The sequence below is a fragment of the Urocampus carinirostris genome, chromosome 2 (genome assembly GCF_059441175.1).
Source record: "Urocampus carinirostris isolate Australia breed hairy pipefish chromosome 2, RoL_Ucar_1.0, whole genome shotgun sequence".
Taxonomy (NCBI): domain Eukaryota; kingdom Metazoa; phylum Chordata; class Actinopteri; order Syngnathiformes; family Syngnathidae; genus Urocampus; species Urocampus carinirostris.
In genome coordinates, this window is record NC_142350.1 from 13,383,631 (window position 1) to 13,400,610 (window position 16,980).

The window sequence follows — 16,980 nt, forward strand, 5'->3', positions numbered from 1 at the left end:
TTAAAACAATATTTTTTATTTAGCTATTGTTTCTTTAACAATACTTAGGTTTTTGTTTTGATCTTAAGTAAATGTTTTCAATTAAATCAAATGAAACAAAAAATAAATCTGGCATTTTTACTTTTACTTTTTATACATTAACTCATACAAAACTAAAATGTGGCTGATTTTAGCATTTGTTTTTCTCTGGGGTGTCAAGTCAAGTGTCCCATAATCCATTTCCTTATTGTGTTAAGCACTCAATGACCATAGAATATATTTTAAATCAATCGGTCGGATTATTTATATCGGGGTCACAAACAGAAGCCCCCTGAGAAAGCCGAAATAGCCTGCAGACTTGTTCTTAAAATAGCTCACAAGCAATGAGTCATTGAGATTCTCTAGGAAATTTGATCAGCGTTTTTAAATCCATGTCCAATTCTTCTAAAATTATTTTTAGAATAGAGCGCTTGTCTTGGGATCAAGAGATCGCAGGTTCGAATCCCGGCTCCTCTGTGTTATATGTCGAAGTGTCCTTGGGCAAGACACTGAATCCCTAATGTCCCCAATAAGCAGGTTGGCCTCTTGCATGGCCGCTATTGGAGTGTGAGTGTGTGTGTGTGAATGGGTAAGTGTGAGGCACATTGTAAAGCGCTTTGGGAGGTCTTCAGTGACTTGAAAAGCGCTATATAAATGCAGACCATTTACCATTTACATGAATTACTAAAAAATGACTTGCTAACATATTGTCAACAGAGATTAATGAAATGACAACATAGCCTATATGTATAATTTAAATCTAGGATGGTTACAGTAATTCACCATTATTAAACCCTATTAATTTTCCCACAATTCACAGTAGTAGTGCCAGATGTATCTCTGGGGGTAATTTGAGCTTGGTTGTTAGGCTGGTCTGGAGCAGGCTAGCTTTAGAGCAAGCTGATGCCCGCGGCAACCATATCACGTGACCTAATTACGAACTATCAATGTCTAAAATCTGATTCAATTTTGTTGTAATTTATTTAAAAAAAGAAGAATTTACAGTGATCTTGAGCGCCGCGAAGGAGTCAAAATCAGTTTCTGCACACATGGTGGAAAAAAGGAAAAGAAACCATAGATATTTTTAGTGAATGGGATAGAATAAATACTTTTTCCTAAACTGTGTGCGTCTCGTTTGTGGGGTGATGTGGCTGCAGAAAAGCGGCACAATGCGGAGCGCCACTTCAGCACCTGTCACAAAAGCTTCCACGCTAATAACCCGCCCGGCACCGCGAGTTAGAGGCAGCTTTGGGCAAACAGCATTCTTTTTTTTTTACTAAGCCTGTGAAAAACTCCCAAAAAGCAACCAAAGCCTTTTTTAGAGCGACACAATTTTCAAAAAAGAAAAAGAAGGCATTTTTGAACGGAAAGTTCTAAAAGAAACAATGACAATTATTGACAACATTGGCTGCAAATGTAATGATTTGTAGAAACGTGATAAGATTCATTTCAAATGCAGTTCAATTTTGTTAAGTCTTACATAAATTATCATTAGTCCAAACATGGTGCAGAGTTCCTGAAACTGATAGCGTCTTTAAAACATTAGGATAACGAGAGAGTGAAAGAGAGAAAGTACTTTAGAGAAAGATGGGAAAAAAGAAAGAACAAGAGTGAATGAGAGAGACCGTGTATATAATTGCATACTGTATGCCTACATCGCATATAAGCGACACCATCAAACCGCTTTAAAATAGCCACATGCTAAAATAAATTCAAAATAATAATAAAGTATGTACTAGATAAGCTGATGAAAATGTAATTAATAAAAATTTATGGTGTGGGTGGTCTACATCACTATCTAGCGGAGTTTTTTTGAATGTAGTAATATTTCAACTTATTAGATAATGTTTAGGGATATTGTGAGCTTCAGGAGCTTTAAAAAAAACTCTGTTATTACCTATATTTTATGTTGATCATGTCTGTGTATTTTCTGTACAGCCCTTTGAGACTTATTGTGATTAAGGGCTATACAAATAAAAATGACTTGACTTGACAAAGTGTTGTGAAAGTCGTCATTTGTGATTGAACCCACTGGAAAGGTAAAAAAAAAGAAACATTGTATGTTAAAGTTTATCTGTTTTCTACCTTGTTGAACATTCTGAATAAGTATATATCATTAAAAATCAGTTCCCACGTAAAATGTCAGAGGGATAGAAAATTAATCTCAGCCTCAAAAAGGTTAGAGACCCCTGCTGTAGAGAATATATCACTGTGGTAACTGAGCCAACCCACTCTATTTTGGCTAAAGTTAGCAAAATTAACAGGTATCCAGGCTTAATCCCTTATCTTGGTTTTGTACAATAGCCACAAGGTGTGTTTGTGGTGCCTCCTGTAGATCACTGAAACACAGCGTGGATCGACAAGGCTCACAAGAGCCAAGAAGAGATCCGCAGATTTGGGAGAGTTCTCCATTCGGGCCCCAGTGCTGCAGAATCCTCTTCCCCTGAGATTCGATCTGCAACCTCAGTGATAATGTTTAAATCTAAGCTTAAAACACATATGAATAACCTTTTTGTATGTTGATAATATCTGTGTATTATTTGCCCCCATGTAGGTTTTAGATCAGGGGATGATGTCATAATCGTCTGTGGTTTGCAATAATCTGTGGTCGGTGCAGCCCTTTGAGACTCCTTGTGATTAAGGGCGACACAAATAAACATGACTTGACTTGTTTAGTTCTATAGTGTACTGGAACATGTTACCTCCCCAACTTTCGTACTTAAAAAAAAGAAGGGCAAACTGGGGCAGTTTAGTAATTTTGTGTTTCTGTAGTTTGTTTGTTTTTGGTTGCACCTTTAAGGGTTGCCTGGTTTTTCGCAATTGTTGATTAAAGTTGTTCCACTCCAATCGTCCACAGACGAATTATTGATTCTAATATTTCTGGTGCAGTAAATGGAAGGCGGGGGGGGGGAACCTTGCTGTATGTGATTTGTTCCATTCCAGGCCTCAGTGAGCTTGGTTGTCCAAAGAGCTGATACAGCATTATTAGCTATATACAGCCAGGATGATAAATTATTAAAGCACATGGAGAGTAACATTATATGCAGTCACGCGAATTATAAAAACTCCCATTATTCATGCTTTCAAGTGCATCTGTGTAGATACCTAGGTTTGTACGGGTGCTTGAAATCTCATGTCATTTTTTTCCGGTCTTCCTCTACACCTGACCCCTTAAACTGTGACCTGGAGTATTAGCTTGACCAGTCCGGTGATCTTGTGATGTAACCTAAGACTAAACTTGTCGTCTGTTCACAGTTGACAACATTTCTTCATAGTATCTAATGTGCCCTCTCATGGTGTTGTGCACAGTTTTGTTTGTCTCATGGGCTAAGTAGCTGATGCCTGCAATTTTCTTGAAGCGTCGCATCTCCATGGCCTGGATTTATTTTCTAGTTTTGCTGTTGTCGTAGAGGAAGATGGAAGTAACCAGCGCTAGCATGGGTTTGGTCTTTTATTTCCCTGTATGTTGTTGTCTCTCGACTGGGTTTAAGTCTGGCAAGTGCGTCCTTGGTTGGAGGTATCCTGGCCATGATTTCTAATTTTGATCTTTTTTCTGATGACAGCTCCAAGATATTTGATTATGGTGACAGGTTCAAGCACTTGGTGGTTGATGGTGATGTTTGTGATGATACCCCGGGGCTTTTTGGTTATTACTTTTGTTCTTTATGTGCTGATTTCCTTCCTAGACTGGGTTGACGTTTTGCCCAGACGATAGACCAAATCTCTGAGTTCCTGTTCATCTCCTGCCAAGCCAGTAATATAATCATCTAAACGGAGGTTAATGAAGTTGTGTCCACCAATGCTGACTGTGCCGTCATGTCTGTCCAGAGCTTCGGTCATGATCCTCTCCAGGAAGATGTTGAAAAGTTGTAGAGGGAATGCAGCCTGGCCTCACACGACTGTCGCTTGAAACCGCGCTCCAATCATTAACCGTTTTTAAATTCTGCACGGCAGTTATTAAATTGATTTAAAAACGACATACCTTTTTCAAATATGCAAATTAGACTAAAATCAATCGAAAATAAGTCATTCTGTAACAAAGCAATTCTGGCCAGTCTACCTTCACTGCAAGTTGAAAAAAAAATATGAAAACGTGTTTAATAAAAATATAACCTTCAGAAAATGACAATTATGACTAGGAGCAGGCAGACAGTGTGGTATGAACACGTGCCTTACTCTCTCTTGTCTCTAAGCAACAGATGCATGTCTACAGAAGCGGAATAGACAGAACCACTCACCTTGTTGAGGCGTAACTAAATGGACAGTGAGTGATAAGCACGATTTGGGGGTTGGCTTATATGTTCAATGAATCAAAGCCCAATTAGGTGCAAAATTATTTCAGTAATTGATTAATTCCGTGTTTTTCAGCGAGTGTAAGTTGTGGACCTTGTCTAGTGTGCTGCAGGAAATGGCCCAATTTTATTTTTGCAAAAAATAAACATGTCATTATTGAGTATCTTTGCTTTCATCCAGTGATTAGCCGAGCTACTAACATTCATCCATACCAGTAGGTGGCAGTAATAACTACAGTATTACCTCAGTGTTCATGGTTAATGGGGACCAGAACCCCAGGAAAAATCTGCAAAGTAGCGACGCCACTTCAAAAAGTCCCCCAAGTGTCAAACTTACCTCGAGATGACAACTGTAACAAAATACCAATATATTTGTGAATAAAAACGCAAAACACACAATTGCAGTTGAATGAATGGTCTTTATTGTCATTATACAAAAGTACAATGAAATTCAAGGGGTTCTCTTTTTAATATTAGAAAGTGATTGAGAGAACAGCTGACTAGCTTCATGTTGGCATCAGGTATCCTTGGGCTGTGACAGGTCTCTCTGATGATTAAAATACAGCCATCCTGAATATATTGGTTTCCTAGGAGTTGTAACTCCAGGTCGATTGTTTCATGGGAAATTGATCTGGCCTTGGTAGGATAAAGGTTCGGCAGGGGTGGCTTGTTACGTAGCCGTAGGCTGGACCTGCAGCACTGCTATTGCTTTCTCTCTTGACGCCGCCTCAGTCTCTTCCCGGACCCGATAATACACAGAGCACCCACTGGTGATCACCATTTCTTTGCATTCTTTAGAATTTTTTTAGAGTATTATTTAATTGATGATTTTGTTTTTTCAATGTAACGAACCGCTGTCATAGTATGTGTAGCTGTGCTTTGTAGTTTGATTTGGGTGGACACATTTACTTGTGCGCCCACCCAGCTGTTTGACTGACAGTATACATCAGCCTATCACAGTCACGCACACAGATAGCCACGCCCAACCATCAAACACACAAACAAAAACAAAACTTGCCCTCGTGATAGCATTTGTTGTGCGCTCACTTCTGCAGAATGCAATGCACAATACGTCGATATCAATGACAAAAAAGACAACTCTATTCAATTAAAAAACCACAAGGTATCAAAACTGCAAAAAGTAAACAGCAATACAGCGCGGGATTACTGTATTTCTTTTATATACTTATTATCTGCCCTTGAGGTGGTACACCATATTAAATAACATATTATGTTTGATTAAGCTGTTTATAATTGTGCTGCAAAAATAATCAAGTAAAAATCTTTCACCTCATTTTGCTGGTTTGATTTTTATTTTTTAAATTTGATTGCTCTAGATGGCCCTCTTTGTCTAAGGATGAGCTGAAAATGTATTTAACCTTCGGGTTTAAACCAGGAGCCCTACATACAGGCCGAGAAATTGCTTCAGGAAAATTGCAGTGTTTCGCTTTGAACACCTGTTGAGATTGAGCGCGCTGGCCAAATGACATAGTCAAGATGCACAGCACGCTGGGATCAAGACATGCTGAGATACCTGCAGACTGGAAATGAAGCTAAACTTCCTTTAACAAGAGAGAGGTTCTTGTTTGCTTGGAAATGTCTGATGACTGCATGGACGTTTTGTAATGGCAGCACTGCACTGTCTGCCCTGAGACAGAGGTGGTTGATTGAGTGTTTTTTTTTCTCTTTTATAGAGTAAAATATTACCTCAGTCATTGCAGTTAATAGGGAGCAGAACCCCCAAGAAACATGAAAATCCGCAAAGTATCTACGCCCCCCTTTCATAAAAAGCCCACTTACCTTGAAATGACGTCCTTATCAAATGAGAGTATAAGACTGTCAGAAAATAACTACTATAGATCTACAAATAAAAACCCAGAACCCAGATAATGTTGCTGTTTTTTGATTTACGAAACCCACAAGGCTGGATTTGCGATTAAAAAAAGAAAGGGGTCAAGGGAAGGCTTTTAGAACAGATTTGGAATTTGGCATTGTGAGGGATCATTTTAGAGTCTTATCCAGTTCCTTATTTTGAATGTCAATTAGACCATCAGAATATCACAAATTATTGAAAAGCCGCAAAAGACTCGCAACAGCAAAATCAGGTCTTGTGCCTTACCTTGATGTGTTAACCAAACTGGGCTCGATGAGCGTATCCGGGACGGGGTCGGCCTGCGGGGCCCGTGAACTTCCCGTCAGGTGTCCAGCGTCCCCTTGCCGGTTCGGCGGCTGTTCCGGTCGGCTCTTTTTGTCCACGCTTTCCGCTTCCCTGTTACCGGTTTTCTCTTTCCCGCGGCCTTCGCTTTCGTTGTCGCTCTCCTCGCCCAAGATGTCATCCACCTTTTGAGCGAGACAAGATGATGAGCCGTCTTTAGGGACTTCCTATTCATCGACGTTGTCGTTTGCGGCACAAAAATAGTGCATTTTTTTTGTCCGGTGACTAGAGACCTTGTTCAATTAGCACATAGCTTAGTGAGTCAATCACAGCGCAGATGGCAAGAGATCAATTGCCACTCAGCGCTCCATTGACAATTGACCTGTGATTAACTGGCTGCAGGCGCAATCCTGAATGTATAAGTATGGATTGCTTGGGTTTACTTGGTTCAGCTTGGAAAGTAATAAAAGAACTGGAGAGCAAGCCATTTAACCCCTGTTGATAAACAAATACGTGGGTGTGTGATGTCACCAGCCACTGAAAAACCTCTTGCCACATATCAAAAACTCATACTCTTGGGTTTCAATATATGCCGACCATTTCAAAATCAACTCATCACAGAAACATCTCGACTAGTCTGAGACAAGATACCAAAAAACCTATAAAGCCTGAGTTGGCTTTGACCAGATTTTTGTCCACTCATAGAGGAAGGCCCTCGTTACATCCAGGACCGTCCAGTGAATCCAACCGTGTAAAATGTTCACTCCAAAACACACGAGAATGCCGACAGATATGAAAAATCCATCTACAAGCATGTCTGCATCGTTGGATGTTTCTTGTTGCAATCAGTTTGTCTCGCCACATAATTTAAAAAACAAACAGACGTGGAAAACTGTTTCAAATATGGAAATTAGCCTCTGGCCTTTTGATTGACAACACTCTCGGCCAACTGCCGGGTCCACAGCCCGCATTAACCTATGAAGGCCTGTATTGATAAAACCGAGCCAAATATCGTTAGCCAGAAGTGACCGGTTCAAAGGATGATTGACAAATTAGCCAATGAATTTCTGAACAGAACGATACACAGATATTGTGTATTTATATTAGACCCCAAAATAAACATGCGTAACGTCATTCTTGATTCATTTTTACACATTTTACACGCAAGTGTGCACAATCATTGATTGACTTCTGAAGATAAATGTTAAACATTTACAACTCTTTCACAATGTCTAAAACATTTTCCAAAGTAAAAAACAGAGTAGAAAAGGTTTAAGTTTAACTGATCGTCTCCAAATGGCCACTTTTGGAAAACCCCAAACCTACCCTTAGAAAAACAAGGCGTGACGTTAAAAGCGATCACAATGCTGACCAAAATCGTGTAATCTAGTCACTGGAAAGTTCTTACAAAGTTTCCGCATAGTCCATGCATCAGTTCAGTGTTCTTGCAAAAAAATGTTATTTTGCAATCAAAGTGTGTTTGTGTTTATGGAAAGCATTGTTGAGATCAGGGGTCTCAAACTCAGTCGAATTGGGGGGCCGCTATAGCTAGGATCTGGGTAAGTTGGGCCAAATGGGGTTTTCCACAAAAACAGCGTAGGTAAAAACATTCTGCTGTTCTTAAAGGGACAGTGTTTTTTTATTAGTCCACTAGACATCAATGTAATGTGTAGAGTAACCAAAAATAAGGCTAAGGAAGACTACAAACTACGCAGACTGAGAGTGAACAAAAAGCACCCTATTTTCCATTTGTTTTACCCAGCCTATCCCAAAGAAAGACAACAAGAAAGGAACATGATTCTTTAAAGGAATAAAAAAAGCTGTTTTTCTCAGGTGTTTTCTTGAATACGAGTATTTTCAATGTTGTTTACTAAACAATTGAGACACTCAGCTTTCTTTTGATATTTCCTATAGAACTAGTCAAAATGGCAAAAAAAAATCGGCTGGCATTCCCATTTAAAAGAAACGTCTGGTATTGAATGAGTTAATAATAATTATCATATCCCTCGAGAGGGGTGACCAACAGCAAGACAAACACAAACACATACACAAAAAGAAAAAAAAAAAGAAAAAAGGGAAAAAGTAGCAAAAAACACACATACATTTTTTTTTTGGACCTTGGCCAACCCAAATGCCCAAACACCCAAACAATTTAAGCACCTCGGCACCCAAGTTGGTCATGCTTTCGTCCCTCCAGATTAAACGGGACACAAGAAAGCGGTCATGTCACTCGGGTCAGCGTGACACAACACACTCTTCTGTTCAACAGCAGGGACCGACAGCTTTCACTGGTTTACCCCTGCCGCATCATACGGGTGCCCTGCCCATCCCTTAGAACACGTCTAAACATCCCACTATCCTTTGACAACACCTCTCCACTCATTTCCATCACCGATAAGAGCTCTAGCTTCCACTATATAAACTGAACACCACAAAAACAAAATAACTCATACTGGACTTCAGGAGGAAAGGAAGGAACCCAGCACCACTCATTATAAACGGAGTCCGTGTAGAGAGTCCACTCTTTGAAATTCCTGGGTGTGCACATCTTCGATGACCTTTCCTAAACTGCAAACACCAGAGCGGTGGTAGGGAAGGCCCAGCAGCGACTACATTTCCTGAGAGTGCTCAGGAAAAATCATCTGAAACAGCAGCTACTGGTGTCCTTCTACAGAGCCACAGTGGAGAGCATTCTGACATACTGCATTACTGTGTGGCATGCTGGGTGCACAGCAGCAGACAGGAAAACACATCTTAGGGTCATCAACACAGCCCAGAGAATTGTTGGTTGCTCTCTGCCCAGTCTGGAGGACATTGCCTGCTCTCGCTACCTCAGCAGAGCAAAAAACATCATCAAATACTCTTCTCACCCCGGCCACCACCTCTTTGACCTGCTGCCTTCCGGCAGACACTACAGGTCACACAAAACAGACTCAGACAGTTTCTTCCCCAAAGCCATCACCACCCTTAACACACACTGTACAAAAAATGAAAATCTTGCAAACACACTACCTCATACAGATGTAAAATTGTATTCATGCCTATGCTTACTTTGCACAATGTTGCCTAGTTTGCACTACCACATATTGCACTAATACGATCCCAAAACTGTATGTTAACACCCAATGTAAATATCTTCTGCCTTTAAATGCCCACACTTTCTTGTGTAAATAATTTGTGACTTATCTTTTATCTTTTCTTTATTCTCTCAGTAAAATGTGATACTGGAGTGCCACGTCCAATTTTCGTTGTCACAATATGTTCAACACATTTTGTAACAATGATAATAAAGGTATTCATAACAACATCCATCCAAGTCAGTCGCAGCCTTCCTCTTGGTCTCCTTTAATTGACTTCTGCTCTGTAGATCCTCTTCAACATTCGCTCCTCATCCATCCTCTCCATGTGTCCAAACCAACCGAGTACTCTCTTATCCACACGCTTGCTCAGTTCCACTACTACTCCAGTTCTGTCCCTCAAAATTTCATTTCTCAATCTATCCAATCTTGTCACTTCATCTCAAAAACATTTAATTTCATTCTCAAATCTGCATTCAGGCTCCAATTCTCTGCATAAAAATTATAATAATAATTAATGATTAATTGACGTTATCATTGTTATTATTGATTCCGCCAACAAAAGTGATGCATTTTAAATGCGTGCTAGCCAAGGAAAGTCAATTCTTCTCAAGTTTATCTTATGTGTGAACTAACATCTTATTCAAATGTTCCAAGCAGAGATATATAACCTTTCAGCTCTCCGACTGAGATTGCCACAATTTTGGAACCCGGCCAAACTCATTTGACCTTCACTGGAAATGGAAGTACAGTAGAAACCGATGCAAGGTACAAAGCAGCAAAGTTTCTGCAACATCCATTTCCTGGCAATAATCAAAGGTCATGCAAGGAGCGAAGGAGGATTTTCAAACGCTAGTTTGCAGGCCGGTGGTCTCTGGCTGTAAAACGCAGGGCGACTCCAAAAAATTTGATATACTTTTCAAGCTGTTGTGAGGTGTAACATTTTCTCTCTTATTGCGAGAAAATTGAAAAAGGACCCATGCACGATCCATCTCAGACTGACAAGTGCAATCTTGTGTTTGGAGAAACTTTCCTACTGATCAATGGGTTTTTACTGTATTGTTGAGAATGGACTTTTAACCCATTCTATGAGAAAGGTTTCTCTCAAATTGGAAGAGCCAGCCAATTTTTGCCATTGTGACTCATTTTTTAAGGCCTACAGAAATTTTAGTTCTGTAGCTATATAGGCATAGGACATATAAAGAAAAGGCTTCCACCTTCATTCGAAAAATAAGTACCGTATTTTCCGCACTATATGGCGCACCATGTTATAAGGCGCACCTTCAATGAATGATATATTTTAAAACTTATGCCATACATAAGACGCACCCCATTATAAGGCGCTATAAGTGCATGCTGGTTTAAGATCAGGTAATTGTGCAATTTTGTAATTGTAATCCTGTGCAGTCCTTCGAGACATTTTTGGGATTAAGGGCTATTTACGGTAAATAAATGTGACGACTTGACTACAGTAGAGAATGTAGTTACTTTATGCAACCTCTAGATGTTGCCACGCTCAAGGGAATGTCAACAAAATATTCAAAAAGGTCAAACTTTATTAACAAACAAGCTTTCCACAACTCCATTCACTCCCAAAATAAATAAACAGCCGTTTTATTATTTTCTCTGAGGTAAAGCATTTTCGTGACACATCTTTGAACAACATCGACATATCATTTTATTTTTTGTCCATTTAGTCAACACGCAAAGAAAAAAACGTCTGATACTGTTATTTTAAATGAAACGTTAGTGCAATCGCAATAAAGTGACACTCGTAATGTGCAAAAACAACGAGTGCAAAGCAATAACATAATAACTGTAAAATGTAAAACGTAAACACACAAAAGAAAAACAAAGATCACTCTATAAGCTCCTCATCGACGAATCCCTCTAATTCTTCTTCTGCTGTGTTCGAATTGACCATATCTCAGTGAATGGGCCATCCAACACGTCCGGTGTTTTTGTGCCAGCGCTGTTGCCTTCATACGTATAGTTATCGTACTGACACTTCTGCTTGCCGCTCTTTGTTGAACAACCCACTGTTCAAGTGTCTCCTCTAACTCTGGCCATCTTGCTTTATTGCCACGGAAACTTTGTTGAGTTTTCCTTACTTGGCGGAGCTTATCTTCATCCTTTCTCCACTTCCGTACCATCGATTCATTTAAGTTTAACTCTCTCGCTGCCGCTCTATTGCCGTGTTGTGCTGCGTGACTGATCGCTTTGAGTTTAAACTCGGCGTTGTACGCGTGTCTCTTAACAGGAGCCATTTTTTATACAAATGCACGTATGAAAGAGAATCTCGCTCTCTCTCTCTCGCTCTCTCTCTCGCTCTCTCTCTCTCAAACGTGACATTCTGAATAATGCTGCGTTTGTTTAAGGTAAATTGTGCTTTACATCTTCACCAGTCATAACCCTGGATTCAGACAAATACTGTATTTGTTGAATATGAATTAAGCAGTTTAATGGGGTAGCCATTTTGCCACTTAGTAAACAAATACAACACGAGCCCCGGCAACTACCAATCGTTTAATATTTCCCAGTATGCACAGCGCGAAAAATGGAGTCGGCGGCTGTTTCTCGTAGTTGCGAGACCTTGCGAATTTAATATTGAGCCATATATAAGGCGCACTGTGTTATAAGGCGCATGGTCAGCTTTTGAAAAAAAACAAGACTTTTAGGTGCGCCTCATAGTGCGGAAATACGGTAATAAGTCACATGTTTTCGGTCACCATGGCAATCATGTTCACCATCTCTGCCCCAACAACGACAAAGAGAAGTTGTCATCTTTTTAGAAAGAAGAAAGCTTAAAGCGTTAACTATTCGTACATATTGTCGCTACTCCGACCACATTGCATCACTAAGCCTATACTCGCCTTACAGGGAAGCCTACACACTTCAAGCCACTCCCATAACTTAACAGTGATTTACAATATTTAAATAATTCTCAGAGGCTTGATATATACTGATTAGCTGCGCCAAACCCTTTATAAAAGATTTTTAAGCAATTAATGACACCGTGTCTGTACGTGTCCGAGAAATGTATTTGCTTCTCAACAATAAGGGGTTATTAAAGTTGGACCGACCTATCTGACTGTTTTGTTGAGGTCTCTACTGTAGCGCCTCATGGTCTGGTTCTTTTTGGGGGTTATAACCAACGTATTTGCTTTTAACTTTTAGCAAAGTCTGCTGAAAATCGCTTCTGCGCAGTAGCATCTCTGTCTCGAGCGTAAACATACATTATGTACGAGTACCAACACTTCTGAAGTTTGGAAGCAATCTCGCCTGGATACGGTGGATAAAACGACTACTTGCAAAATTTTTTAAAGCGGACCTTGTGTATCATGGCAGTACCTCGGTGGTGAACGAACATTTAAAGACAAAGCCCGTCGGACAGTTGAACGAAACGGAGTCTCACCTTCCTCAGTAAGATTTAAGTAACATTCAAGCTAATATAGTTAGTTAAAAATGAGTCAACTCCTTTAAATATGGGATCCAAATTTCTGTGCCATTTCAATAAACAACTCCAAAAATCCCCAAATCTTGTGTTAGTTATATGAAAAAAAATATATACATATATGGGATGAAATAGAGCAATGTCTTAGATCTTTGGAAAACCTATTTCAACATGTAATTTTTGGTTGCTTTTTATCCTCAATCTATTCAAATAATAAAATTCAAGCAAAACAGGTTGAAAATCATGCATATGACTTCCATTCTGTTTGTACGTAAAAGCTAGCTACTGTGTCAATCACATTTCAACACATGCGACATTTGATTTGTACTGAGAGTCATTCAATTACAGACAGGGCCCAATTTTTCCATGCGCCGAACATTTCCGAATGTCACGGACTGGCCTTTAAGTTCGGCTGACATTTGAAAGGCAAAGATTGCGCAAAAAGGAGCCTTTTTTATCTGGATCGTTCTCCAAGCAAATGTTCAACAAGGATTAATTAGCCTCGCTGCTCACCCATGACTCAAGAAAAGTGTAGGGCCCAAAAGAATTGCTGAATCAACTTAGCTCAGCTATATTTAAATTTTATTATTTCGGTTACCGTATTTTCCGCACTATAAGGCGCACCTAAAAGTCTTAATATTTTTCAAAAGCTGACCATGCGCCTTATAATACAGTGCGCCTTATATATGGCTCAATATTAAATCGCAAGGTCTCGCAACTACGCAACAGCCGCCGACTCGATTTCCCCCTGAACGTGGAGTAGTCCGCGGTGTATGCTGGGATTTATCTACCGGCGTTTCATTGGCTAACCAATGTGTCAATCATCATTTGAATCGATCGCTATTGGCTAAAGTCATTCGGAGCCTCGGATAGGCCAGAGGGCCGAAACAAACCCTGCAATTGGCCGAAAAAGATGTGTCAATCATCCGTTAAATCGAACACTATTGGCTGAAGTTATTCGGAGCCTCGGATTGGCTAGAGCGCCAAAACAAACCCTGCAATTGGCTACGGACTAACAAAAGCAGTGGAGAACAGGGCCGAAAGCCGGGAAGGTGCTTTATAACACCAAAAAAGTTGGACTTATCAACCCTGTGCTCCTTAGCGCTTTTTGAGGAATGTTTCATAATTGAAAAATGTATGATTTATGTTGGTAGACAAACAGGACACACTCTTAACCTTTCCAATTGGCATAAATACAATATGTGTTTCCTTTCTCGTAAGGCTTGTACAAGGCTTTTATTTTTTTGTGCTTCCAGACATATTTCCTTTGGGGTTTTATTTGGTCCAGTATGAGTCATTTGAAATGTTGGGTTGCCGACCTTTAGGCAGACGAAAGGAAGGTAAAAGCAGTTTTCCATAACGTTCACATGATGGCAACAAAGTATCAACCCCAGTAAAAATGTAGTGTCCTATGATCACTTCCTCCCTTTAATAATAATAATAATAATTTCCTTTGTATTGTCATTCTTTGTAACAATGTACACAGAACGAAATGTCGATACACCTGACCCGTTGTAGCGAGCCGATGCAGCCGCAGCCAACAGAGGGCGCCGCCATTTTACCAATGTTATAAGTCTTAGCGCAATATATGCAGGAATTGATTTGTAAAAAAAAGTATAGTAGTATAGTACTATTATTAGTTAAACAAATACTTGGGCTTGTAATTTGTGTTTGTTCTTGTGTTTCAATGTATAATGGAGTATTTAATAAATACAAAAATACATAAATAAAGGCTTATACTATGCAGATTTTGACTATCACAGGACCTTTTTAGAAGATAACCCCGGTGAAAAATGAGGGATTACTGTACATTCGAATTCCCAAGATATCTACTATGCCTTCTAATTTCTACAAACACGCATCTCAAGAATAAACCCATCTTGCAAAGAGCTCAACCACTGGCTAAAATGCAGTTAACGATTTAAAGTCCTTAAAGCAACAATATACAGTGCATCCGGAAAATATTCACAGCGCTTCACTTTTTCCAAATTTTGTTATGTTACAGCCTCATTCCAAATCATATTAATTTAATCTCTTATCTCAAAATTCTACACAAAATACTCCATTACGACAATGTGAAAAAGTTTTTTTTTTTTTACTATTTTTGAATTTATTAAAAATAGAAAACTAAGAAATCACATTTACATAAGTATTCACAGCCTTTGCTTAATGCTTGGTTGATCCACCTTTGGCAGCAAATACAGCCTCAAGTCTTTTTGAATATGATCCCACAAGTTTAGCACACCTATCTTTAGGCAGTTTTGCCCATTCTTCTTTGCAATAAGTCTCAAGCTCAATCAGGTTGGATGGGAGACGTTTGTGCACAGCCATTTTCAGATCTCTCCAGAGATGTTCGATCGGATTCAAGTCTGGACTCAGGCTGGGCCACTCCAGGACATTCACGGAGTGGTTCTGAAGCCAATATTTTGAGATCTTGGCTGTGTGCTTTGGGTCGTTGTCCTGCTGAAAAATGAACCTTCGCCCCAGCCTGAGGTCAAGAGCGCTCTGGAGCAGGTTTTCATCCAGGATATCTCTATATATTGCTGCATTCATTTTCCTTCTATCCTGACGAGTCTGCCAGTTCCTGCTGCTGAAAAACATCCCCACAGCATGATGCTGCCACCACCACGCTTCACTGTAGGGATGGTATTGGCCTGGTGATGAGCGGTGCCTGGTTTCCTCCAAACATGGCGCCTGGCATTCACACAAAAGAGTTCAATCTTTGTCTCATCTGACCAGAGAATTTTGTTTCTCATGGTCTGAGAGTCATTCAGGTGCTTTTTGGAAAATTCCAGACGGGCTTCCATGTTCCTTTTACTAAGAAGTGGCTTTAGTCTGGCCACTCTACCATACAGGCCTGATTGGTGGATTACTGCAGAGATGTTTGTCCTTCTGGAAGGCTCTCCTCTCTCCACAGAGGAAGGCTGGAGCTCTGACAGAGTGACCATCGGGTTCTTGGTCACCTCCCTGACTAAGGCCCTTCTTCCCCGATCACTCAGTTTAGAAGGCCGGCCAGCTCTAGGAAGAGTCCTGGTGGTTCCAAATGTCTTCCATTTACGAATAATGGAGGCCACTGTACTCATTGGGACCTTCAAAGCAGCAGAAATATTTCTGTATCCTTCCTCAGATGTGTGCCTCAAGACAATCCTGTCTCGCTGGTCTACAGACAGTTCTTTTGACTTCATGCTTGGTGTTTGTGCTCTGACATGCACATTTAACTGTGGGACCTTATATAGACAGGTGTATGCCTTTCCAAATCATGTCCAATCAACTGAATTTACTGCAGGTGGACTCCAATTAAGCTGTAGAAAGATCTCAAGGATGATCAGTGGAAAAAAGATGCACCTGAGCTCAATTTTGAGCTTCATGGCAAAAGGCTGTGAATACTTATGTAAATGTGATTTCGTAGTTTTCTATTTTTAATAAGTTCAAAAAAACTTAAAAAAAAAAACGTTTTCACATTGTCATTGTCATGTATTTTGTGTAGAATTTTGAGATAAGAGATTAAATTAATACAATTTGGAATGAGGCTGTAACATTACAAAATGTGGAAAAAGTGAAGCGCTGTGAATACTTTCCGGATGCACTGTATATAAAACATCGACCAAAAGGACTTCACTGTGTCATTAAAAAAATGTGGAAGAGGCAAATAACACTCACATCAAAACATCCGAATGAACTCCGCCGACTTTATGGTCACGTAAAAAAGTCACATTTACACAAGTGCAACACAGCGAGTCAGCAACAAAGGGCTGCGCGAATGCCGAGCACCTCATTAACCAACCCAATCTCAGACGAGTGCTACATTTGAATCAGGCTGGCGTTTAATTACGGCGCAAATTAATTTGGCCGATCACACTGTAGCAATGTAAACAATAGTGTTAATTAATAATGGCTGTTGTTAAAAAACAAAAGAAGGGATAGCAGTATTTCCCATACCATTGAAGGTCTCTAGCAGGCTGCCAGGGTCTAATCAGACACGCC

The 16,980-nt window shown here is 39.9% G+C and overlaps 1 protein-coding gene across 2 annotated transcripts in view; it reads right to left on the minus strand.

Annotated features, from left to right (window-relative positions):
- Window positions 1–16,980, minus strand: part of ctdp1 (CTD (carboxy-terminal domain, RNA polymerase II, polypeptide A) phosphatase, subunit 1) — a 59,979-nt gene that overhangs the window by 17,919 nt on the left and 25,080 nt on the right. For both annotated transcript variants that reach the window (XM_088328987.1, XM_088328986.1), the window contains one exon: window positions 6,430–6,650. In XM_088328987.1, the coding sequence (XP_088185113.1) occupies window positions 6,430–6,650 (221 nt within the window). The remainder of the gene's footprint in view (window positions 1–6,429; window positions 6,651–16,980) is intronic.